Source organism: Tachypleus tridentatus, chromosome 10, assembly GCF_004210375.1.
Source record: "Tachypleus tridentatus isolate NWPU-2018 chromosome 10, ASM421037v1, whole genome shotgun sequence".
Lineage (NCBI taxonomy): Eukaryota > Metazoa > Arthropoda > Merostomata > Xiphosura > Limulidae > Tachypleus > Tachypleus tridentatus.
In genome coordinates, this window is record NC_134834.1 from 28,959,634 (window position 1) to 28,986,611 (window position 26,978).

General features: G+C 31.0%; 1 protein-coding gene across 7 annotated transcripts in view; it reads right to left on the bottom strand.

The window, feature by feature from the left end:
* LOC143228956 (uncharacterized) overlaps positions 1-26,978 on the bottom strand; it is a 51,047-nt gene that overhangs the window by 9,445 nt on the left and 14,624 nt on the right. For all 7 annotated transcript variants that reach the window (XR_013015576.1, XM_076460472.1, XM_076460473.1 and 4 more), the window contains 6 exons: positions 20,775-20,875; positions 13,067-13,306; positions 8,339-8,476; positions 6,992-7,119; positions 4,308-4,441; positions 949-1,115 (listed from right to left, as the gene is read on the bottom strand). Coding sequence is in view for 6 of the 7 variants with exons in the window: in XM_076460472.1 (XP_076316587.1) it covers positions 949-1,115; positions 4,308-4,441; positions 6,992-7,119; positions 8,339-8,476; positions 13,067-13,306; positions 20,775-20,875 (908 nt within the window). In the remaining variant the exon portion in view is untranslated. The remainder of the gene's footprint in view (positions 1-948; positions 1,116-4,307; positions 4,442-6,991; positions 7,120-8,338; positions 8,477-13,066; positions 13,307-20,774; positions 20,876-26,978) is intronic.

The following is a 26,978-nucleotide window of genomic DNA, read 5'->3' on the forward strand; positions in this document are numbered from 1 at the left end:
CAAACTGGTAGCTTCAGTACACGAACCTGCCTAAATCATATGACTGACTCTTCTGGAAGGAAAAAGTGTATTAAACTTGTCACTAACATAGCTACTTTGAGTATAAAATATCTGGTAAACAACACGGGTATATTAACACTTCAGGACAATCATAAATAAACACCTAGTGGACTCCTGGATTTCTATTTTAAATCTCTCATTAGAGTATACGGTGAGGATGCTCATCCTGACTTTTCACAGAGTTACTTTCAAAATGTAAGTAAACTACTTTGTTATAAGTGTATACATATTACACATAAACTTGACATCTAAACATAGTTAATAAATCAAATTTTAATACTGCAAGTTTTAATTTCTTAGTTGTATAATGAAATATTTAAATAGGTCTTTAATCTCAACTAGTATGAGAATCATAGCATTTGTTCTAATGTCTTTCCCTACTCTTAATTATTCACCACCCCTTCACAAAGTATGTAATTCAACATTATTTATGCAGTCTAATTTTTATAGCCATAATCTTCAATCTTCTTTACTTACAGTCATAAAGTACAAAATCAGACCCATTTAAATCTTCTCTTTCTAATTTACCAATAATTCTCTCGATGTTTTATATTACTTATTGCCTTATCTTTTTAATCTATCAAATGACATTTAATGTTACACTATTTTAAGAACAGAGTATTGTCAATTTCACTTTGAAATATCATATTTCAACATTCAGATCAAGGAGATAACAGAACTATTTCAAGCACCTTTTTTGTCTTGGTTAATAATCCACATAAATTAATAGTTAAGACATTATCTTTGTGTATGTCATTACTACTCTTGTCCTCCTAGATACATTACTTAAATTAATTTAAAAAGTTACTTAGCTTAGTAGCATTATTTTATAAAAAAGCAACCCTGAATTAAGATACAGAATTTCTACTGTAAAAATGTTGACAGTACCTGACACTTAACAACTTCTGCATCCTTTCGAGGCATTACATTAACACAAGGATACATTTCAGCACATTGTAGCAACTCTGGCTCCCAAGATCCCTGGTGAAACAGGAGATTTTTCTGGTCCATTGTTATCTTCTCTATTCCCTTCACGTGAGATAGGAAGTATTCATCTGGAGAAAATAAAAGCATAATTACTTGTTGCTCTTCTACTTGTGATGAAAAAAAACTACTCTTCAACAGTTTGATGCTGAAAATATGGAAAAAAACACTTCATACAATATAGCAGTGCAAGACAGTCATATTCTCTCCAGAGCTGTTTCCCTGACTGACACACAACTCCAAACTTTCATATATGTACACAAAGATGCATGAGATACAATGAAATTCATGTTTCTTTACAATTCTACTTAATTATCAGCAATCTAATTATAAATATTTAAGACTGTAGAAGAAATAAAAAATCTCCAAATAAGGATGCTACAACTTGAGGGTAATCAATATATTATTTGATATAACCTTTAATCAATTATTACAAAATAGATAATTATAACCAAACGAGATAAAGCAATCAACAAGATTGGGAAAAACACATGACTAAATGGAAAAGCTATGATAACCAAACAAGATAAAGCAATCAACAAGACTGGGTAAAACACATGACTAAATGGTAAAGCTATGATAACCAAACGAGATAAAGCAATCAACAAGATTGCGTACAACACATGACTAAATGGTAAAGCTATGATAACCAAACGAGATAAAGCAATCAACAAGATTGCGTACAACACGACTAAATGGTAAAGCTATGATAACCAAACGAGATAAAGCAATCAACAAGATTGCGTAAAACACATGACTAAATGGTAAAGCTATGATAACCAAACGAGATAAAGCAATCAACAATATTGGGTAAAACACATGACTAAATGGTAAAGCTATGATAACCAAACGAGATAAAGCAATCAAAAAGATTGGGTAAAACACATGACTAAATGGTAAAGCTATGATAACCAAACGAGATAAAGCAATCAACAAGATTGGGTAAAACACGACTAAATGGTAAAGCTATGATAACCAAACGAGATAAAGCAATCAACAAGATTGGGTAAAACACATGACTAAATGGTAAAGCTATGATAACCAAACGAGATAAAGCAATCAACAAGATTGGGTAAAACACATGACTAAATGGTAAAGCTATGATAACCAAACGAGATAAAGCAATCAACAAGATTGGGTAAAACACATGACTAAATGGTAAAGCTATGATAACCAAACGAGATAAAGCAATCAACAAGATTGGGTAAAACACATGACTAAATGGAAAAGCTATGATAACCAAACGAGATAAAGCAATCAACAAGATCGGGTAAAACACATGACTAAATGGTAAAGCTATGATAACCAAACGAGATAAAGCAATCAACAAGATTGGGTAAAACACATGACTAAATGGTAAAGCTAGGATAACCAAACGAGATAAAGCAATCAACAAGATTGGGTAAAACACATGACTAAATGGTAAAGCTATGATAACCAAACGAGATAAAGCAATCAACAAGATTGGGTAAAACACATGACTAAATGGAAAAGCTATGATAACCAAACGAGATAAAGCAATCAACAAGATCGGGTAAAACACATGACTAAATGGTAAAGCTATGATAACCAAACGAGATAAAGCAATCAACAAGATTGGGTAAAACACATGACTAAATGGTAAAGCTAGGATAACCAAACGAGATAAAGCAATCAACAAGATTGGGTAAAACACATGACTAAATGGAAAAGCTATGATAACCAAACGAGATAAAGCAATCAACAAGATTGGGTAAAACACATGACTAAATGGTAAAGCTACGATAACCAAACGAGATAAAGCAATCAACAAGATTGGGTAAAACACATGACTAAATGGTAAAGCTATGATAACCAAACGAGATAAAGCAATCAACAAGATTGGGTAAAACACATGACTAAATGATAAAGCTATGGAGCATGGTGTATATGATAATCCAAATTTTGAGAAAAAAAAAAGGGGGGAAAAATTTACCCAACTTTTCTAGGTTTTTTTAGATATTTTTTCTCCGAGTTTAAGTCTGCTCCCCTCTTGAAATAAAATAATCCATTCTACTCTTTGACACTATCTGTTACTTCAAACGTTTACATTTGATATTTTCTCAACACGAGCTCAGTCAATTTGACCAACCACGTGACCTCTTGGTACTTGTTTAGTCTTCATAGTTTTTTCAGTAAACCTTTTAAGTTTTCACTTATAAAAAATTATATTTTTAGTGAAGTGTTTTTAATAAACTAGTGTGTTTGCAAACTTACCTACATGTTTATATTAAAATTACTTTTCTTCATCTCAAAAATCTTTGAAACCTCTTAAACACATTTCAAATGTTTAGGAATAAAGTTTATACCAACAGAGAAATTGACAACTTTCCATTCAGAAAACATTTCAATATAATCCATCATTTGACAGATGAAAACCTTGGCTCTCTATTGATTACATATAATACAGAACTAAATGTAAGAAAGAACTACTAATAAATTCTGAAAGAAAGGATGTGGTGTGTTGGTGTGGCAAGAGGGGTCTAATTATCTATTTGATGGCTCTGTAACCAAACAAAACTGAAAGCTATAAAAATTATGGTTTGTCTGATTCATAATAAATTTCATACTCGTTGGAGGGATGGTGGATAAAACATAAAGGGGATGTATACAAAAAATATATCACATTTCTCACACTAGGAAAAATTGAGGATTTTTTTAAATATTGTCTTATGAAATTAAGAATTTAAAACTTATACACTATAACAATATAGATTATTAGCTATGATTTTACACTATACTAATTGGTATGCTATACTAATAAGATAAACAAAAAGTAATTTGATAAAACTGACTAAATCACTTCAACCTTGTGGCATGCACAGCAAATGATGACCAGGCAGAGAAGATTAAATGAAGAACAAAATTTTATTTTTATAAATATACATTTGGTTATAGGCTCAAATATTAAAGACTTACTGTTACAGACTATTACAAATTCTAATGCAACATGTTGGTTTAGAGGTTAAGTTTCTGATAAACGAGTTTTACAGTTTCACTGGGATTCCTGATAATGTTATCAGTAATCTTAATCTATAAATTACTTTAAATATTATTATAAAGAACAGTTAAAGAAGGATGTTGTGAATAAAATTAAACCAACCTTCAAAAATAAAACATAAAATAGTGGTTTGCAAATTTTCAAACCATGAATCCTTCACAAGTCAACTGGGAAAAGTCATAAATGAATATGAGAAATTAAATGTTACATATGTTATAAAATATTAAAACCAGCATACACTTACCATTTTCTTTAATAATTTCTGAAATGAAATTTGGGTCAAGAACTTGACTAATCAATGTTTGAAGGAACACTTCAAAATTCTCCCTCTGAGGATGAATAGTTTCATCTTTTGTCACCTTGACAATGTTTCCATTTCTATATCAGAAAGACAAAAAATTTCAACACTAACTTATTTAAATATGTGGAAGATAAATCAAAACACTTTCAAAATTATCAAAGCATACATGTTTTAAACAATGGTAGCTTCTCCAAAGTTGCTTCCAAAACAATAAAAAAAACTGTCTAACTATTATGTATTTTACATTGTTAAATGGGCATCTGTCAATATTTAGATTAGGAACCTAAACAGTCTTTCAGCTTCTTATTTCCTTTAACATTTGAATTTGAAATGGGAAAATAGAAAAAAAGACTAAGAGAAAAAAGTTACCTACACAGTAAAAACTATAAGCAACGTTCACATTCTTTTGCAAGATATATATATATCAAAATACAGAAAAACTTTGTTCATATTTTCTTGGATCACAGTCAAACTACTACTACGATCATCCCTAAATGAGGTATACTGATTTTTCAATACCTCTATTTATGCAACTTCACTAATAATCAATTCATGAATCAATACAAGTACATGTGTTAAGTCTAGTGAGCTAATATAAAGGTAACTGGTATTTATTGTAAGTATGGTGCCAAAATCTGGCAGGGTTTCAAAAAAAATGGCAATATTCTCAAGTTTTCCAAATATTTCTATAGAATCATCATCATGAGTTATAAGAACAGATGATTCCATGAAACATTGTTTAACTGTTGTCAAACTGTTCATCAAAACTGAACATCCATATACAGAAATTATGTAATACTGTTTTCATACTCAAAATTATAAAACGAAATTCTGTATTCCAACTACATTAGATTAAACAAATACTTTGAACCTTATCTTTTAAAACTTATCCAAGTCATACAAATTTGATTATAATAAACCAATTTGATGGTTTTATACTATATTTTGTAAGCAAAGCATTTTATGAAAATTTTGTAAACAACATTTTAAATACAAATTCTGGATATTAATACAACAACATGTATGCATATTTTAACTCTTTCAACTTGAGTATCCTTTACTACTCATAACAGAAAGTTTTAGTGTCTCTTATGTTTAGAATATTATTAAACTACTTATGTTATACCAATTACTATGGCATAAAATCTTAGCAAACAAACTACATTTTATCAGTACACAAGTTTTAAGATCCTAATTCTACAACAAAATATTTTTAAAAATCTTGAAATTACCCCCAGTATGACACACACATATATTCTCTAGGCATCTTGTCTTTTATTTTTCCCACCACCCTCATCTCAAAAGAGTAACAAATTAAATGATTAACTATAGAATCGTTATTGCTCAGACAAACCATAATTTTTACAGCCTTCAGTTTTGTTTGGTTACAGAATTTTCAAACCCTTCATGTCACATCCTCTCTCTCATGATATGTTCATAGTTCTCTATCACATTTAATTATATATTACATACAACCGAGAGGAAGTCAAGGTTTTCAATTATCAAATAACGTACTTATAACACTGTGTTCTGAACAGATAACAGTCAATTTCAATCAGATACAAGAAATGCTCCAGTGAGAAACTTAATGGCTTGGATGAATTTCTAACAGCTTTTACCTCATAGTTAAAAAGCCAAAAAATTTGTGAAAGGTAAAGGAAATTGTCTAAGTTTGCATGTTATCAATTATGTTCTTTCATGCATTATTTAAATAAATAAAAATTACTTAATGCATCACTACCCTTAGTATAAAAACAGTCTTAAATGTCCTCAGCAATTGACATCAATAAAAAAAAAGGGTAAGTACCTTATATCCTGTTTTTCACATTTTTTCTTTATTATTATTATAAAAGTAAGTAAAATGTAAAAACAAGGATTTTTTTTAGGTGAGTTAAGATTAAATTATATTTAATAAATAATAATATAAATGTTTCATGAGATTTGAACCAAGCTCATGAGCAGCACAGGTAATGTAATTCAATAGTTGCACGTTCTCAAAGTGATTTTTAACTTATAAAGATGCACACAGTAGACAGACTCGATTCAAAGAGAAACAAAACAAAAAAACTTAATTATAAACAGATGTCTACTATAATAATCTTAAAACCACTTCAGTTCATTAATGTAGTTTCATGTTAAAATTTGGAGTCATTATAGAAAGAAACAGTGTAATTTAGGTTTCAATATTTTTTTTATGGTTACCAGGCAAATCAAACTGAACAATCCTGTTTTGAATTAGGGTAAAGAAAATAAAGTTTGAAATGCATTTAGGAGGTTTTAGAGAATGTACAAAGAAAATCCAAAATTTTTGAGATGAGATAAAAAACAACTATGCACACGGATTACTGATTATCCAAAACAAATAATATATTAGCGGACAAATCTTTATTTTAGTTTGGTAAAAATACTTCACTAGAGAATATGATTTTTGTTAGTAAAATACTTATAATGTAAACTGAAAAACTGTAAAATTTCATGAAGATATACAAACTATATTGAAAGTTAGAAGTATTATATCTATAAAGACTTTACAATGAGTACAAAAATGTCACATGGCCAGTAATATTAACCAAGCCATTGCTGAAAGAGTTAAACATAATCATAAAAAGATGAGCAGCATAACTTACATTTCCTTATCTTCTTCTTTTTTCTGAACATCAAGTAATTCCACAACAGTGTTGTCACGACTATTCGAATGAACCCGAACGGTGGCCGATAGGTACTTATTACGTTCTGCCTGGTTCCAAGCTGTATACTAGAAAGCATATCAAAATAATCCTTAATCATGTAACATAACATGGAGTTCAAGGACAAGAGAACTGATGACCCATCTCAGCTGTCCCATCCTCTAAGACAAACTAAAAGTTAAACAAATAAATAAAACAAATTAAAGTCACTCCTTATCATTCAGATATATTTATCAAGCTTTCATTTAAACCCACTCAAATTTACTGCCTCCACAACATGTAAAGGCAACCCATGCCACAGACCAACCACCATACTTTAGAAATAAAATCATTTTCGCTGAAGACAGCTTCTACCTTGCTAAATCTATATTTGTGTCCCCTATTTCTTATCTTACAGTCACTAGCCCACGTGCTAGTTTTTTTCGACAAGTTAATCTAAAGCTTCTAATATCATTTTTAAGGCCAAAACAAGAATAACTCACATAGATTAAACAATAAAAATTATCTTATTCCAGTCATTCAATTCTAAAGAACACTGAAGACACAACTTTAGTATCCTTCAGTACGTTTGTAAAATGATAAAAATATAATGAGATGAACTGCTCATCAATCTAAACATTATTTACACAATCATTTCAAAGTGTTAATACATTAATTATTCATACTCATAATCTCAATTAGAAAGGAGCAATACTCATTTTTAGATAGAATTAGCAAAACTAATTCAGTAAGATAGTCCTAACAACAGCGTTTTGAAAACTACACATCAACAATTTCTTGAGAATACATGGCAAAAATGTAGGAACATAAATTCTAACCATTGTGGTCATTTCTTTGTATAAAAACACAAATCTTCAAGTAACAAGACTAATTCATATTTTCTCAGCAAGAATGCCATACAAAAAGAAACTACTTAAAGATTAATGAAAAAGGCTACCATGAATCAAAAAGTCCAATTATATTAAACACTTTTAAACCATTAGTTACAAATGTTTTAAATTTTCCTTTATAATTACTGCTCTACATCAATCTGGAAGAGACAATAAAGTAATTCCTCTCAACAATCATTTACTTCAATCTAGCAAAAGAGGCAAAAATTACTTGAAAATACAATTACAGGTGTTAACACTGATCACAATGGAATATAACACTTCAATGTGAGTATTTATAATTGAAATACATGCACGTTAAAAGATAAATCCACACTGAAAACACATATACAGATGTAACTCATAAAAATGGAATACAAAAATCCAAGATGATTTATGAATTTAAGTTGGTACTTACAGAAGAGGAATTTCTGTAGAAGACTCTTCCATCAGCTTCATAAGCCTCAAACCTCTGAAGCAAAGACTTCCCTTCTATTCTCCATAACGGAGGATGTTTATCCATTTCATGTCCACTTGATAAAATGAAATCCCCAGGCTAAAAAAAAAAAAGAGGGGAGAATAACTTTTTTAACTTCTAACTTATATGCTACCAAGCAAATTCAGTTATACTGCATTATGGGAAATTTATCAGAAGGCACATGATCCATCTATGTACTTCAGGGAAGCGTTTTATTTCAGTTCACATCAAAACAAGTTGCTCTCAAAACCCTTTTGTACAATATTACATGCAATATTTAACCTTTCTTCTTTGACTTATAACTTTCAAATAGCTTAGTAATTCTTTAAGTACTTTTTGTTCCCATGTGGAATTATCATACACATTTCACACTACAGCTTATTCTGTATTAATTTCATATAATTACAGTATAACTACACAATTAAAATAGTTAATAAAAAGAATTCATATCAAACCTGAATCTAAGAACTCACTTTAAAGTAAAGTATTCATATTCAAACAGACCTAAATTTCTACTTTAGTTTACTGAATATTAATTCATAACAAGAGTAAGCTACTTACTTAAGAGTGAAACAAAACCTAGTAACAAGCATACAGTTAATTAATTATACTTTTCTTATTTTCTAATTGTAAACATTACATGCATTTTTGTACCAGCTAGGTACCTCGCTGTTAACGATTCAACTGATGTCGAGAAAACCCACTTGTAGAGAAAAATATACACGTAAAAACGGCTCGTTTGGGTTTAGAAAATTTTTTATGCAGAGGAGCGAACAACGTTTTGACCTTCTTCAGTCATCATGAGGTTCACAAAGAAAGAAAGAGGTAACTGATCGAATGTTTGAATATACCAATACAAATGAACATCTTTATACCTACATTATAAATAATATAATAAATAATAAAATCAAAATAAATAATATAAAATTATATATTCAAACATCTAAGCATGCCCTCTACATTCTGACACTCAGTTGCACAACCCCTTTCAAACATGTGGTCAGCTTCTGGTCAGTTACCTCTTTCTTTCTTTGTGAACCTGACAATGACCAAAGAAGGTCAAAACGTTGTTTGCTCCTCTGCGTAAAAAATTTTCTCAACCCAAACAAGTCGTTTTTACATATATGTTAACGATATTTTTGGGAAGCTTAGAAGAGTTAAAGGTACAATTACTTCCATGATGTTACAGAACATAACTTGGTATAAAATGTAAATACCAACAAAGTTTAGTTAGTTTAAAATAATTAAAACAATTTGTAATAATTTTTAAAACAAGTCTGATTTACACATTTAGACCTGAAAACTGTTTATTTCAGTAAATACTAAAAGCACACCATTTTCATACAAATACATATCTCATGCTTTTTTGGTTTCAAAAGCAATATAATTTTAAGTATTTGTACTTCAGTTTCATTGCTGCTTAGAATATCAAAGGCTAAAAAAGAAACAAATTACTTCAGTGTCAACTGCATGCAGAGGTTGAGTATGTTTAAACAATTTTGAGACGTCAGGACTTCATTACAAACCATCTAGCCACATACAGTCATACTCTACCTAAAAATCACACATTTTGAAAATAGTTATGCAGCACATTTTCCACTGCAAAGGAAGATATCAATGCCGTCATGACCAAATAACACAAGTGTTCCATGGATGCTTTCCATAATCAAGCTGACAAATGAGGATGACAGTTTCCCAGTACCCATTTCACAACAGTCCAATCATACAGAAATACATATGGGTTTTTGTCAAGTACCATGTCTGCTACAACTTACGTGGAATAACAAGAATGCCAATTTAAATTTCCAGTTGTTTGGGATATGTGACACTTAAAGAATTACATTGCAGAAGAAGACTGTGTAAATATGATTTGAATTGCTTTTCCAGATGGAGATCCTTCTAGATTATATTAGATATTAAAAAAATATCACAGAGAAACCATCACTAAGATGTCACTACTTATTCTATCTCCAACCAAAGTAATAACACTTCACAATAAAAAGTAAATATTATAATGAAACTGCACAAAAACTGTAGTCTAACCAGAACACCAAGTTACCAACCTTACCAAGTTCAATTTACTTACAAATTAAGAGTGCCAATCGTCAATACAGGCAATAAAGAAAGGGCACAAGTTTGTTAGAAAATTAAACATTAAGAGACATGTGATCCCTGGTTTTGATGCTGTGTATAAATCAAGCACCTAAAACTAGTCTTTCTCTCCTAAATACACAACAGAAGCTTCTAATCATCACCTTCCCTCTACTACTAATTGGAGATTGTTTTATTCCACACACATTTTGACCAAACACCTTTTCCTTAACACTATGCTCTGTGTTAGGAGGATTTTCTTGAGACCATACACAATGTCACTAACAACCTACTTTGTGCACTACTATATAAACTAATTTTCCTATACCTTCATATTTAATTCATAATGGTATCATAAAACTTTTATCGAACAAAAAACAATTATTTTTACATTTATCTGCCTGGATTACTCTATTTTTGGCATCTTATATAAAAGACAAAACTCCTGAAAAGGCTGTAAATGAAATATTGGGTAATAAACATTTATAACCTACAAACATAAGGTCATGTATGTTATTTATTAACTGAGTAATAAACATTTATAACCTACAAACATAGGGTCATGTATGTTATTTATTAACTGAGTAATAAACATTTATAACCTACACCCTTGTGCAAATTAATTGAAACAAATGGTCATTTTACAATATTTTCAGCATGGCGGCTGGTGTAGGCTCCCTGGATCCGCTGATTTCTTTTAATAGTAATTTTTTTCACATGGACGGCGTCATTAGCTGTGTTTTGCAGTACGGTTGATCTATTTTTGGGATATAACGAAATTTTGAGGAATATTATATCATTCAAAATTGCGTTAGAAGGGCAAGGAGACCAGTCAAAAACCAACTTCTTACCAACTCAATGAAGAAAATACAGTATCAATGGGGTCTAAAATACATACAAGAGATGGACGCAAGAACAATGAAGGAAGGTGTTATTCAGTGACGAGACTCATTTCTTCATACAGGGTCAAAGAAGTCTGCATGTTCGCAGATCTTCAGGTGAGAAACTTCAAGAATCTCACATCAATCAGTTCGCAAAACATCCCTTGAAGAAGATGTTTTGGGGTTTTTTCAGCTACTATAGCATCAGAGGCTTACATATCATAGAAGGTATGATGCGAGGACCACAGTACATCCAAGTTTTGCAGAGAAGAGTCGTTCCATATTTGAAAAAGAGATTTCCAGATGGATCTGGCATTTTTCAGCAAGGTCTGGCTCCATGCCACACATCAAAACTTGTAAAGTATTTTATGACTACAATGTGAATAAAGGTGCTGGACTGGCCTGGAAACTCACTGGACTTAAATCCTATTGAAAATCTTTGGACAATTTGTAAAGAAAGGCTTCGTAGAAAAGACTGTACTATGAAAGATAAACTAATTGAGGCCATAATTGAGGTGTGGTACAGCAATCCAAAAATTAGTAAAGATTGCAGCCAACTCATAGACTCGATTGCAAAGTGGATTAATGATCTTCTGAAAAATAAAGGCGGTTATATCATGTATTAATTTGTGAGTAATTTTTGGATTCTCAGAAATAAAATGCAAAAAATTGAAAAAATCATAATTTTTCGTCTTGTTTCAATTAATTTGCACAAGGGTGTAGAGACAGAGGTTCACGTATGTTATTTACTAACTGAGTAATAAACATTTATAACTTACAGACATAGGGTCATGTACGTTATTTACTAACTGAGTAGTAAACATTTATAACTTACAGACATAGGGTCATGTATGTTATTTACTAACTGAGTAATAAGCATTTATAACTTAGAGACACAGTGTCATGTAAAAACTACAGTTAACATAAAAGAGCTAAACTGTGTATACTTCGTAAAAAATGGTGACAATTCACTTCAAGTACATTGTGCATACAATAATTAAAGTGCTTATCCTCATAGCACACGTGCAAGCACACACACGCACACACAGTGATTCTCAAATCACCATTTTCATAAACAAACTGGACTTTTTTCTTCTATCTTATTAGAACTACAAGCTATGTTGGTGCTTCCTTTCTGTAATTATACGACCTCTCTACAGACCTCCTAAAAGGAACCATGGATCACAGACTGATAATTGATGGATTACAATACATCTCAGGTCAGTACCAAATGCATTAAAATTTTTTACAGTATCTTGAAAAACTTGTGTTTAAATATTTAAAGTACTTACAATACAATTGGTAGGTATTTCACCAGACAAAACCTAAATCACATAAACTGGTCTAGGTAAACAAATGTTTGTTACTTAACATACAAGTACCACTCTATACTCCAAGAATAATATTACAAATAACACTTCATAAAACACATCATTATATATTACATCCTACTGTAATCAACAAGCATAAAAACTGCATACAAGAACTACAAATGACATACAAATAAAAAATATTACACTTTCAATTACTGAATAGATTATACTGAAAACAATTTCACCCTTTTAGAAGTTTTTGTAAAAATAGCATGTAATGTCCATTTAACTCGAATCACATACTGATACTGAATTCAAAACACCTAATCAATAGACTTGTGTGTTGAAAGTGTTACTAAAATGTAGTTTTTTTCATTACTTACACGATATAAGCATTCCCTCACTTCCTGCTGTTTGCTACGACGAGAGTACCTAGATCTCAGCTGTTGTTCTTCAACCTTTACTCTATTAATTTTGTTTTCACCTTCCGAGATTGTAATTTTACCACTATCACTATCATTACCAACGTCGTCTCTGCACGACAGCAAACGTCGACCAGGCCTTCTTCCCACTCCTCTCCTGCTTCTCCCACGTCCTCTACTTCCTCTTCCTCTTTCGTGATTCTAAAAGGCATTATGGACACTCAAATTACATGAACCTTATATTCTAGATGCCTCTTCTTTTTATAAAGCAAGTTCAAGAAAAATATTCTTATTAACCAGTATTTGACCAAATCCACAACAATCTTAATTTAATATATTTCAGTGTTTGGCTAAAACAGTCAGGTTTTTAGTGTGACACAATTACCTCATTAAAAAAAATAAACACATTCATAAAACAATAGTTTGTTTTATGCTTTTCTGTGGCCTCTTATCAGCCGTGACCATAAGCTACTAATTCAATAACTATACACAACACGTTAGAGAACCTGGCATTAAAACTGATGTCGCCCAATTCCATTTATAATATTACATATTTCATATAAGTTGAAAATATCTCCAATAAAAATTACACATTTTAGAACAAACCTCCTAACTGAAACTTTTATATAGTCTTGTCAACAAACCTCAGCTGTTTTTTACAGAATGTCTCAGGAAATTATAAATTCATATATTCATGTTTAATTTGTAAAAGTTAGGATTAGCTTAACAATCAGTATTTTTATAAATTTTTAATTAGAAACTCAATAAAAACATTGAATGTTTTGCAAAAGAGTTTTATCTTTTTACAGTTTAATATATTAAAATGTTGGTTTAGGAAAGTTCAAACAAAATTTGTTCTCATTTATCTACTTAATTTTTTTTCTTCTACAAAAAAAACTACACACTATTTGCAAATATTTTTAAATAGCTATTTTCTTAAGTCCCAAAAGTTTGCTTAATATAATCAATTCCAACATTAATTACTGTATTTTTTAAAATTAAAATTTGAGCTTTATATGATAAAAGTAAATGAAATCATCCACAACAGCACTTAAAGGTCATTTCTTAAGTAGGAAAAGGTATTTAATCTTCAGGAAGAGGAAGAAATGTTTACAATACCATATTTATGTTGTTTCACTAATCAAATGTACATCAGCTCTTGAAGTATTACGAGGACGATTCTAAACGCAGTATAAAAATGCTTTTTATAAGTAACCACCTTTTAGATATTTTTCCAATTTTTTCTTCTACTGATAATTGGAAACATCACTTGGCACACCACTAACTTGTGAGAAGTGTCAAATGCTCCTAAGAATCATTTTACGCACGTAACAATATTTAGAGAGAATATGCCCAATTGGTATAAATGTCACCACACCAGTTGTCTTATTACCTAACGCAACGATATTTCTGGCAAGAATAAAAGGAGGTGGTATGCTGCAAGCTATATTTTCAATGATTTTTATTTAGATACTACAAGGAGCTTGTCTTAAGAATGACATTAAACCCTATAAAGTTCATCTAATATGTAGAAAAAAGAATACAATATAATTTTGAGTAATCTGTAATGAGTAAATTAGTTCAGTCAATCAGATCTGCAGTGAATTAGTGAGCAATGACTATAGTCTGTTCACTGTTAAAAAGTTATTCAGTGTTACTAGTGACAGTTGTATCTATTCAGTAGTTCAGTTACTCGGTAAGTTAGCACCGTTTATTGATTACTTAATTTAGTGAGGCCAGATTAAAACTTTATTAAGTTTTAATACAAACCTTTATATCAAAATATTTTTTCACATTAATGCACTTAGTTTAGTATACTCATATCTTGAGGTTACATAATGTTATCCAATCCCTCTGTTTACAATAAATTATCCCATTGTGAGAAATGGTCTACTAGCACTGTAAAGAATAAAACAAAGTGAATATAAAAAGAAGGTGCAAGTGTTAGAACAAAGAGTAGTAACTGTCTGCTACAACTGTCTGCAATACTTCTATTAAAATGCAATTTTTAATTTCATGTAACCAACAATTTTGATACAGCTGGTATTATGATAGAAAAAAAGAAGAGATAAAATGTAAAGTTCTACAGAAAATGGAACTGATATTCATTTAGGAAGTTTTAGAGATTATAAAAGTGAAACATGAAAACCCTATGATGAGTTGTTTTGTTTTTTTTATTCTTAGCATAAAAATCACTTTTCACTCAGTATGGATGTGAAAGCAGCAAATAAATGAATTTAACTTGCTTTTTCTTTCCTTTTCATGGCACCTATTAATATTTCATGTAAGGAAAATCTTTGGTTTCATAATTCCTCTTTCAATACAGTGTTTCTATTGAATGTTTTAGCCATCTTTTTTGTGCTACCAACCAGCATAACACGAGTGTCACAATGGATTTATTAAAAATCCTTCTACCTTGAATATAATGTTTCACAGGAAAAACCAATCTGCTTCCACACTGCCAACTTAATCTTCAATTATAGTTCAAATTCATCACCAATTTTAAAGTAGTTTCATCTACATAGTTGATTACCATTTTGAATCTTGTTTGAAAGTAAGGTGATGAAAATTCCATTAACAGCATGCAAAGTCAGGAAAAATAACATGATTGCACCTACATTTAGGTTTTGGTCTGCTATGAATGTTATTGAAATTCAAAGCATAATTTATATACAAGCCTTTTGTATCGAATCAGAATATTATGATATTGAATCATAACTCATACCATAGCAAAATATACCATGATATATGATGCACTAATCGTTTCACCCCTATCACATGCTATGCAGGTATACAAATTTTTAATAAAAATACTTTAATAAAACAATGTTTGTCTAAAATAAACAAGTTTATTTATAATTTGTCAAATTTTGTAAAATACACTTAGTATATTCAGAACTGTAATATATATAGTTTCATGGTTACAAAGCTGGTTAAAATGACCAAGCCCATGAACACATAATTAAAAGAAGGCAATGTAATATTTAAAGAAGAATTAAAAACAAAAATAAATCTATCAAAGACAAGATTATGAAGCTACTGGAGAAGTACAGAGGAATCATAATTACAAAATTGAATAAATACACAAAGGCTAAAATGATAATATTTAAGAAATACTAAAAATAGATAGCTTTCGTATCCCAGACGAAATCATTTTCTATGATGCTTCAATATTTCTTGATAAATGGATACCATGCCATCAATGGCAGACCCTTTCAGTTTCTTTCTTTTTTCTACTATCTGTAGCCCATTGTTGTTCTGTACTATATTTTAATTAAAGTTTTAATATCAATACCAGCCATTGTGAGAGTACATTTTTACTTCAAGCAGGTTTCTCATCATCATGAAAATCAGGCACCTTAATATTCACGATTAAAGGCAGTTTTCAGTCTTGTTCTCTATATGGGCCCTTGATAAGGCAGACAATTAACCTTTTACTGCAGACAGGTTAAAGCGCACATCATGACTTTAGTTTTCAAAATCTTATTAAATTTGGTATTTTTTATAACACTGTAGACACTCAAAATCTTTGTTTTTCAAAGTATTTTTTTTATTTATTCTACAGTGTTTAATCACAGTAACTAAAATTTAGGAATTTGTAAATAAAGATAATTTACTGGTTGATAAATAAGTGTGATGGAAGAGAAATAAGATTTTATAATTATGTGTACAAAGTGTGATGGAAGAGAAATAAGATTTTATAATTGTGTGTACAAAGTGTGATGGAAGAGAAATACGATTTTATAATTATGTGTACAAAGTGTGATGGAAGAGAAATAAGATTTTATAATTGTGTGTACAAAGTGTGATGGAAGAGAAATAAGATTTTATAATTATGTGTACAAAGTGTGATGGAAGAGAAACAAGATTTTATAATTGTGTGTACAAAGTGTGATGGAAGAAAAATAAGATTTTATAATTGTGTGTACAAAGTGTAATGGAAGAGAAATAAGATTTTATAATTATGTGTACAAATACCTTTGTATGCCTGTATGGTTTTCTGCTAAATTCCAAACAGTCCAAAAAGATGACCAATATTCAAACACCTGAGATGTTTATTGAATTGATTCTGAACAATAAACTGTAATAAACATTTTCACAGGTTGAAAGTGCAATCTCATTACTCTAATAGAATTATCACTGAAAACACTTTAGGATACATAAGCTGATAAATTCAAAATTTCAGGCATTGTCATGACTCTTGAAATCAGTTGTAACCCAACCAGTGTAAATGTGACTGTCATCTATTAAAGTCTTTTCTACAAAGTAAACCCGTAACCAATGATATAAATAGTAAAAGTATCAGTTTGCAATATATGCATTTGCACTAATGACTAATGTTTGTGATAAACAACTCCATGCGAACATTCTACACGTACGTTTCTTTCATTCGTATGGAATAAGTTTAAAAAACACATTTCTTTGTTCATTTACTTAATGTTTTACAGTATGCACAAAAATACATTTCTAATAGGTACTTCCTTTCACTCACAAGAATAGCTATTTCTCAGTTTGTGATCCCCCTCTCTTTGCAAACTTTCTTTGAATACATGTTACAAACTTACACTATTACACCTCATCTACATAAGCTATAAACTTTTCAGAGATTTATAAGGTAAGATTTTCCCTTAGTGAAACCATGTTGACTATCTAATAACATTCTAGATATTGTTAAATAGCTTTGTAAGATATCTTTTATCAAACTTTCCAAAACTTTTCTCACAACTGATGTAAAACTAATGGGTTTATAATTACTAGGACAATTTTTTTTATCAGCTCCCTTGAAAAGAGGGGTTACATTAGCTCACTTCCAATCCTCTGGTACCTGCTAACTGTTCAAGGGCTGGCAAAAAAAAAAAAAAGGCATGTGATGCATATATACAATATTTAATCTCCTTTAAAACCTTTGAAGAAATATTATCTGGCCCAGAAGCTTTACTGTTCTTTGAAATTCCCAAATTTTCTTAACCAGCTCAGATACAGAAAAACAAACATTACATATAATTATTAATACCACAAAATAATAAAAGTACTTTCTCACTATTTCTTTCTCAATTGATAATGTTTAAACATTTAAAAACATTTTCACTGTCCAGAACCCTTACAATACCTTTAGACATTAACCTAGCTGTAATCTTCAAGTAATCTAGTGACCCTTTCATGTCAGGCTCAGTATAATATACACAAGTTCGTAAACACATTAAGTAAATATACTATAACTTTTGATGTAGTATGTGTATCTTCACAAAATTTTGTAGACTTTTAGTAGAGGCAGAAAGTTTTTCTAAAAAAATTTTTTTTATTGAAGTATTTTAATAAAAATTTGTTTGTGAAAATATTAATATTCTTTGTCCTCAAAATTTCAAATATTATTTATGTAATCTCTAAAATCTCCTAAGCACATTGCAAACTTATTTTCAGTGAGACTTAATTTGTCTGTTAATTTCTCTATCCTAACTGTGGGGTTTGTCAATTTGACCAACCTTGTAACCACTGAAAATCAAATGTTTAATTTAAATAACTTCATAATGTTATATATTTATATACATTTTTATTACATTGATCTTCCAGTCGTACCTAGAAAATATTACAGAACTTTCACTAACAACACAAGTGCATTCATGTTATTTTCAAAAACATAAAACTGACCTTTAGCCTTAATGACGTGACCCTGTCTTAACTGTTTTAGTGGACTAGTATTTTGAAATATAGCCACATTTCAATTATTATACATTATATATGTGTATAGATTACTACTATTTAGAAACAAGTTATACTTATTTTTCTTAAAATATAGAACAGTAAATTAAGAAGTAAAGTAAACAATTATCTCTTCTCACTATGACCTCTGAGCTCAGTTGCTGTTAGATGTAGTTTGCTAAGCCTTTTCAAATTTTTAACATGTAAGATATAAAACCTTTTTTTTGAGGTTTTATATGTATAGTTAAATAACTAAAAAAAAACAGAAAATGCCACTATAATTTATCAAGCTTAGTAAATAAGCTGTACTTAGATCTAAAAATAAATGAAATTTCAAGCAAACCAAAGGACTATCTACCTCCTTGAAATCTTGGTTTGAAAGAAGAATATAGCCTTTTAACAGATTAAAATGGCTAAGAAAACCACTGGGGGACATTATAAGCTGGTGTATGATTATTTACATCATATATTGAAGTAACTGTATATGATGGAGAGTTTCCAAAAATGGAAAGAGGTGAACAGGGCAACAACATTTGATTGAGTATATAAGCAATATTTCAGCAAAATAAAAAGATACGAGGTTCTTATTTTATATTCTAGTCAGCCAATATTCATAGTTTGAGTTCCTAATCCATACAAAACTAGACTTACTATTTTGACATCAGAAACATCTAATTTTTAACCAGTGCTGTATTCAACATAGCACGACTCACAAAAATTGATATTAGGTGTGTTTAATATTTACTTTTAAATTAACAAGTTAGCTGGTGTATAATATCAATGTTTGAATTAGAATCTACAGTTTGGTATCAAACTTACTGATATAAATTCATAAAATAGTAGTTCAATGAAATTTTGAATGCAGGTCAACAAACACAATGACATGGCCTCTGATCAGTAACCTGTTGCAAGAGGGTTAAGGCTGCATTCATACTCCTTGACAAATAATTACAAATACAACTGGTATAGACAGAACAATGTTTATGCATAAATAAGCTAAGAGCAACCCATATGCAATTTGTAGCACTAATGCCAATTTATTATCCCTAGTCTATGAAACAATTATGACAACCTTCTGAAATCGGACTTGGATCTGAAAATGCATGTATCACTGGTGTATTAATACTCAACAGCAGAAACTGGCAAATCTTCCTTCTGAAATGTTTATCATAAATTTTTTTTTCAAGCACCTTGTAAGATGTATAAGAATTTATCTAGTTTTTAACATCACATTTGAGCTCTAAAGTCATGTGGAGACACACATATTGAATTAGCATTTATATCTTGTTTATTAACATACAATCAGCAATTTACGCATGTCACTCTTCAAAATAACTAAACTGGTGTGTGTGTGTGTGTACAGAGAGAGGGAGACAATTATTATTTTAGCTTGTCTTATATCTAGGGCTTAGCCTGGACTTAATATTAGTGTCAATAAAACAACTCATGTCCTCTAATGGCAGTCAAAAGAGATAATTATAGGTCTTAGCAAGATTTATTGACTTGAAAGCTGAAATATTAGCTACATAATTCTTTTCTGTTTACTATCCCTGCTACAGTGTAGCGGTAATTCTGGACACAGGTAGTCAGAGAAAAAATATATAACTTATAAATGGACAATTATAATGTCCTTGAAATGAAATTCAACAGGTAAAAATTTCTGAAGCACCTCAAAATTCTGATGACTGTACCCAGGTGGCACTTGTACAAAGGTAATTTTATGTCCTGTACTCTCTCTTTCTTAGCTCATTAGCAAGGTAACATTTTTGTAATCAAAATTTTCTCTCTTATTCAAATAGATAATTCAACAAATTCCAGCTAAAGAGTTTAGTTTTTTTGGTCTTCTGTGTAATCTCTTATTCAACAAGTTCACCATGAAAGAAACATAAATCATAAAAAGCTAAAAGAAACAATATTTAAAATTAACATTCCTTACTAAGTGTGATATTAACTATTAGGATCAACTTACTCTTGACACTGGCATCCACACAGGGTCAGAATCGGAATCTTCTTGCTGATCTCCTCCTTTCACTGGCAAAACTTCAGGAGTTCTACTGGATTTTTGTTCACCTATGATGAAAAAATAACTGTAGAGACAAAACAGCAGATTGGTCATAGAACATCCTTTGTCATTGGAAACCCAGCCATTACAGAAAAAGAGATTCAAAAGAAATATATTAACATTTAGAAAAAGAAACAACAACTTATTGCTAAATTTTAATTATACAATTTTGCAAAAACAAAGGAACTGAAAAATAAATTGTTAAAATAATAAACAATCAGACAATCTACAGAAATTGCACTGCATTTAAACTGATCAATATAAGCTCATGGTGACCGACACAAAGACAGTTCTTTTCACATGTGAAATGACAGTTCTCTTCAAATAAAAGACTTTAAGAACATTTTCAGTAATAAAATTATTACACGTTACTGTCGTGTCTTGGTCATGTTGTGTACAGAATTTAAACGCAACTCTCTGGCGTATCTTATGCTCATAACTCTTCAATCTCCACAAACAATTCATGTAATATCTATACACAAGCTTCCAGCTAAAGAAAATTAAACAAAAAATTCAATGTATCACTTACAATAGTAATTGTTAAACATTACAAGTAATACACATAACAAGTAAATATAGGAATAGCTGTTGCTGTATCTACACTTAACATTCATGTTGATGTCTACATGTTTTAAACTAACATCACGTTTATGATAAACATCTTGAAATATTATACTTCTGCCAAGACTTTGTTTCAACACTACATTAAACAAGTAAAAACATGTTTTTAATGAATTTCTAAAATACTCAAATCAATGCACATCTAACTTATAAAATGTCCATCTATGGTGAAAATTACTGACAATAAAAATATCACTGAAATTTAAAAACATTTACTGAATTCTAGTTGTAAGTGATGTCTGTTTCTTACACTATGTGGTGAAGAAACTAAACATTTCCACTTCTTCTAGCTAGACTTACACTACATAGTAAGTCCAACTGATTGCTATATTATACTTCAAAGAGAAAACACTATAAACAAACAAATTACGGAGAAAGCATAAGCTGATTTTAATATTTACCTCAAATCAGATTACACTTCCACCAATTTGTCTTTAAACAAGAAAGTAGTATAATAATTAAAAACTTATGCAATATCTTACTGAATAAGTGACTTATGAAAATCCAAAACTGAGTGTAACAAAAATATTTTAACCATTCAAAAATTTTGAAAACTGCTTAAGCTACAAGACTAATGTTGAATGACAACTGTTTATATTTATTACATAGATAGTAGTGTGAAAAAGGAATTTTAAATATGTGGGATAAAACTAATAAAAAATTAGCATTTATTAATAAAAAAACATAGTTACAAGTTAATAATCACACTTAACACTAGCCATGACAATAATTTTACCCCATCACAAATAACACAAGAAAATATTTTTAACTGAAGTAAACATGCAATTTACTTATATACAATACATAGAAACAATCTTTAAAAAATATTAACTTCATGGCTGTGGTTTTGCTAGATAGTAGATAGGGACAGTGGGAATTCAGAGCTAGAATACTATATTGATAAGATGATGAAAATAGGGAAATTACAAAGCTTATCTCCCTTCTAAAACCTCAAGTGTCAGAAAGGGAAAACCCATGGGAATGGTAACCTACAGGGACACAATTTCATGAGAAACTACATCTTTTTCATGCAGGAAATACCCTTTGGCCAATAAAGGGGATACAGCAGAAGATAGTGTTAAAAGAGCCTTCTTTGTGGTCCTGAAGTATCACATATATGGGTAAAATGTAAGGGCTGCTCAAATAACCATTATCTATCTCTCCCAAGTGGTCAGTTGGCTGCGTAATACTGGATAAGTACTTACATAAGATGCTTACTAGATTAATCAGTCATATAGAGAAAATATCCTTGATCTGCATCCTGAGAAAAATGTGTGATCCATCTGGTTAGCCTAATCACCAAGAATGACTTAGTTCGTAGACAGCATAATGGCATGCATCTGCACTACACCTTCAGCCCTACTTCCAATCTATCGGAGCACCCACTTCGTTTCATACTAATTTAATTACACCAACCCAAAAGAAACTCTCCATAACGAACTCGCCAGCAGCCCAGGACTAAAAAAAAACAAGTATTCTGCAATAACCACACTTGAAGAAGGGGGTTGGGGGTTCAAATGGGGAAAAATGCCAGAGAGATGCAAGGACTGTATAATGTCACACTGATAAACAGTCCAAGGGGTTACCCCAAATACAGACAGCAGACACCAGCCAGGTGTGAAAACAGGCTCACACTGGTGCATTCTTTTCCTGAAGTATGGTCTGGATGACAAAATAAATTACTTCCATAGCCACCTCTTAAAGAAAATTCCTTCTCAACAATGGGTAATGAGCAGGGTCAGATGAGCTTAATGTTTTTGGTTATTTCTCATTCAAAATGGAATATTCCATGCTATGAAACACCAGCCACTTGATGGGTTCTATCGTCTCCATGCAGAGATTGTACAAGATGGTTGTGAGACATGTAAAATTAAATTCACCCCTTCAGAAAACCCCTAGTAAAAATGGAGAATGACAACTGGAGGGGGATGAAACCCAAGTTAAATAAAACTACAGTATGATTTAAGTAATGTGACAGTAAAGTGTTTGGGGATTGTCCACATTATGCCTGCAAGATCTCATAGAAAGGAAATTAATGATTTGAGGCAAGAGAATCTCTGAAAAAAACCTGATGAGAGGACACATGAGAAAGTTTTAAAAAAGTGTCACTGCCCATAAAAGAAAAAAAAACTGGTAGCATAAGGTGTATAACCTAAATGATAAAAAAAGAGAGAGAAGTAACTATAGAAGGTGAATTCACATAGCAAGAAGACATTTTTAAGTACCTGAAAAGGAGCAGTACAAAGACTTAGCAATTAACAGCCTCTATAAGACAAAGGAGACAATATATTATATGGAGTTGAAATAAAAGTATAGGGAAGAAAAGGAAGTGAAATGGAGTAAACATCTAAAGTTTTGAAGTAGTAGCAGTATTCAGGGAAGAAGATTAATCTGTCCCTGTATTAAATAATTTGATGTATCAAAAAATTAAAAACAACTCCAGTCCTGCAAGTGGAAATAGTAAAATATATCTGATATAAAAAAAGACTGAACCACTACAAAAACAGAGCTTTCTCTGCCACAGCTGTAGAGTCTGAGACTGGAGACCAAATGAGTGAAACTTAGATGATGAAAAGATTTGTAAAGGCAGTGCTGACAGGACTCTCACTGTGGGAAAAAAAAATCCACTGAAAACACCAGAAGATATCATTTGTTGGGAAGAATCCAGTCTACGTAAGATAGTCAATCTGCCTCCAGGCCCTAAATTTCTCAAAACTGAATAGTGTGGGCTCAAAAGAGAAAATCTAGAGATAGAAAAATAGTAATCCTGAGGAGTAGATTCCTGCTGTTGGGTGAAAAAAGCAAACAGAAGAGGTATCTGAAAAGATTAAAAAAAACATATAGACAAGACAGAAAATGAGAGCAGGCCTGCTGAGCAGCCAACATCTTAGAGATGCATATACAGAACATCTCTTCTCTGGAAATGGATAAAATGGATGCACTGCATCCTATCCAAACAGATTTTTATTTATAGGTTTGGTTGTCATCAACCATAAAACTACATAATACACTGCCTATGCTGCACTCACCATCAGTAGAAAAACTGACAAATATGAGTATTACAAGTCCTCAGACATCAGACAGGTCCAGGGGAATTCAGAAGAAGGAATAGCGAGGATTATGTGGGATTGCATGAGAAACCACAACAGCAAGAGAAAATATTATGGTTCTCTACATGTTGTAAATGGACAGAATCCAATGAAGAAAATGATATGGATGAAACTAAAAGGAAAAATAGACACAAATTACTCATGCAGACAATTAATGAGACATGAAATCCTTAGTGTCAAAATCTCCATGGCTCATATGTAAAGCAGTAGACACAGATGGCCCTATACGAATTGAAAAAAGACACTTAATGAACATCACAACGTTGAGGGACAGCAAGTGGTCTGTTGGTACATCCCAACTCTCCCATCCTCTTAGCAAGACTAAAACTATTAAATAAATAAATGTTTAAAAACATTTAAAGCCAACCAGTATCATTTACATATCTATCAAGCTTTCATTTACACCTACTCAAATATACTGCTTTCACATCTAAAGGCAACCCATTCCATAGGCCAATTACCCTATTTCAAACAAAACTGTCTTAGCTGAAGACAGCTTCTACCTTCCTAAATTTGTACTTGTGTCCCCTAGTTCTTTAATTCCAGCTGTTATGTATGAAAAATGTTGATGTATCAACATTATCAATTTCTTTTACAATCTTAAACATTTCAATCAGATTCCCTCTAGCTCTTTTTTTTTCAAGAGAAAACTATTTTAAGGATCATAATCTCTCCTCATATGGCAACCCTTCTATCCCAGGTATCATTTTAGTAACCCTCTTCTGAACCCTTTCCAACAATTCAATGTCTTTCTTAAGGTAAGGAGCCAAAGGCTGAAAACAATACTCCAAATGTGGTCTACCCAGTGACTTACATAATGGAATTATAACCTCCTTAGACTTGTATATAATATTTCTGTGAATAAAACCTTAAATTCTGCTTGTCCTACCACTCAACAGCACACTGCCTGAATACCTTAAGAGATTGATCAACCATTACACCAAGATCCTTTTCCTTCATAATGACCTTAAGGTTATTTACATCCAAATTATAATTCAAATTGTGATATTCCACATGCATTTATCATAATTAAAACACACATGCCATTTATTTGCCCAACTCACTAAATGATACAAATCCTTTTGTGAATCAGCAGCATCCTCTTCACAAGATGTTAATATCAGCATATTTAAATAATTTATTAACCATTCCTTTATCTGTGTCATTAATGCAAATCAAAAAGAGCAATGGTCCTAAGATTGAGCCATGAGATACACCTCTCGCAACATTAATCCAGTTTGACTAGACTCCATTTACAACAACCCTTCGCTTTCTTCCATCAAGCCAATCTTTTATCCAATTAGTTAATTTATCTCCTAAATCTAAAGAGTTAAGTTTCTTTATAAGCCTTTTATGTGACACTTTGTCAAATGCTTTCTGAAAATCCAGGTACATCAAATCTACACCCTTACCCTTATCTACATATGAAGAAACATTTTCAAAACATTTTTAAGTCAAGGTATTCCCTTAGTGAAACCATGCTGAATATACGATAAAATTCTAAACTTTGTAAACTGACTTTCCAAAGTATCTTTCACTAGGCTTTCCAAAACTTTTCCCACAACTGATGTTATGACTAACAGACCTATAATTACTGGGGCAACTTCTATTACCTCTTTTAAAGATTGAGTGAGATTAGCCAATTTCCAATATGTTGGTAGTTGTTCACTGTTCAATGACTTACAACAACATATCTAATCCTTGACCTCCTTAAAACCCTCAAGGGATTTATGACCCAAGAACCTTATCATTTTTTAAACTTCCCAATTTTTTTAAATAAGCTCAGAATGTATGCAGCTGTCTTGATCAACTTAGTTTTCATCTAACAGTTGCTTAAGATGAGAAATACCGCTCAACCCTACATTAGCAAAAACTGAATAAAAAGCAAATTTAATTACCTAGCCATTTCATAATAAGCCAAGCCTCCTTTTATCATCCCTCAAGTGTCCTATCACTATCCTAACATTTTGTTTAATCCATAATATACTTTAAAAAATCCTTACTGTTAATTTTTGTTTTCATCCAAATATTTTCATACATCCTTTTGGATGTCCTGATTTCCTGTTTGACCAACTTTCTTAATCTTATATAATACCAGTTAATTTGTTTTAATTTGTGATACTTTAATGTTATTTCTTATACTCTTTTTTTATACTAGTTTTCTTCATGCAGTTACCCTTTTCTTTCATAATACGGTCAAGACTGAATTGGAAAGTCAAACAACTTCAAATGATATTACTTCTGAAGGAAGAGAGAGGTTGCAACAGTGAAAACCTAACTGGGTTGGGCAAGCAGAGGTCAAACATTCATAGAGTATTGGAACAGCAGGATTTAGGATTGTAACCTCAGAGCCAACTCAAAGGAAGAGGGTGTGAACTGA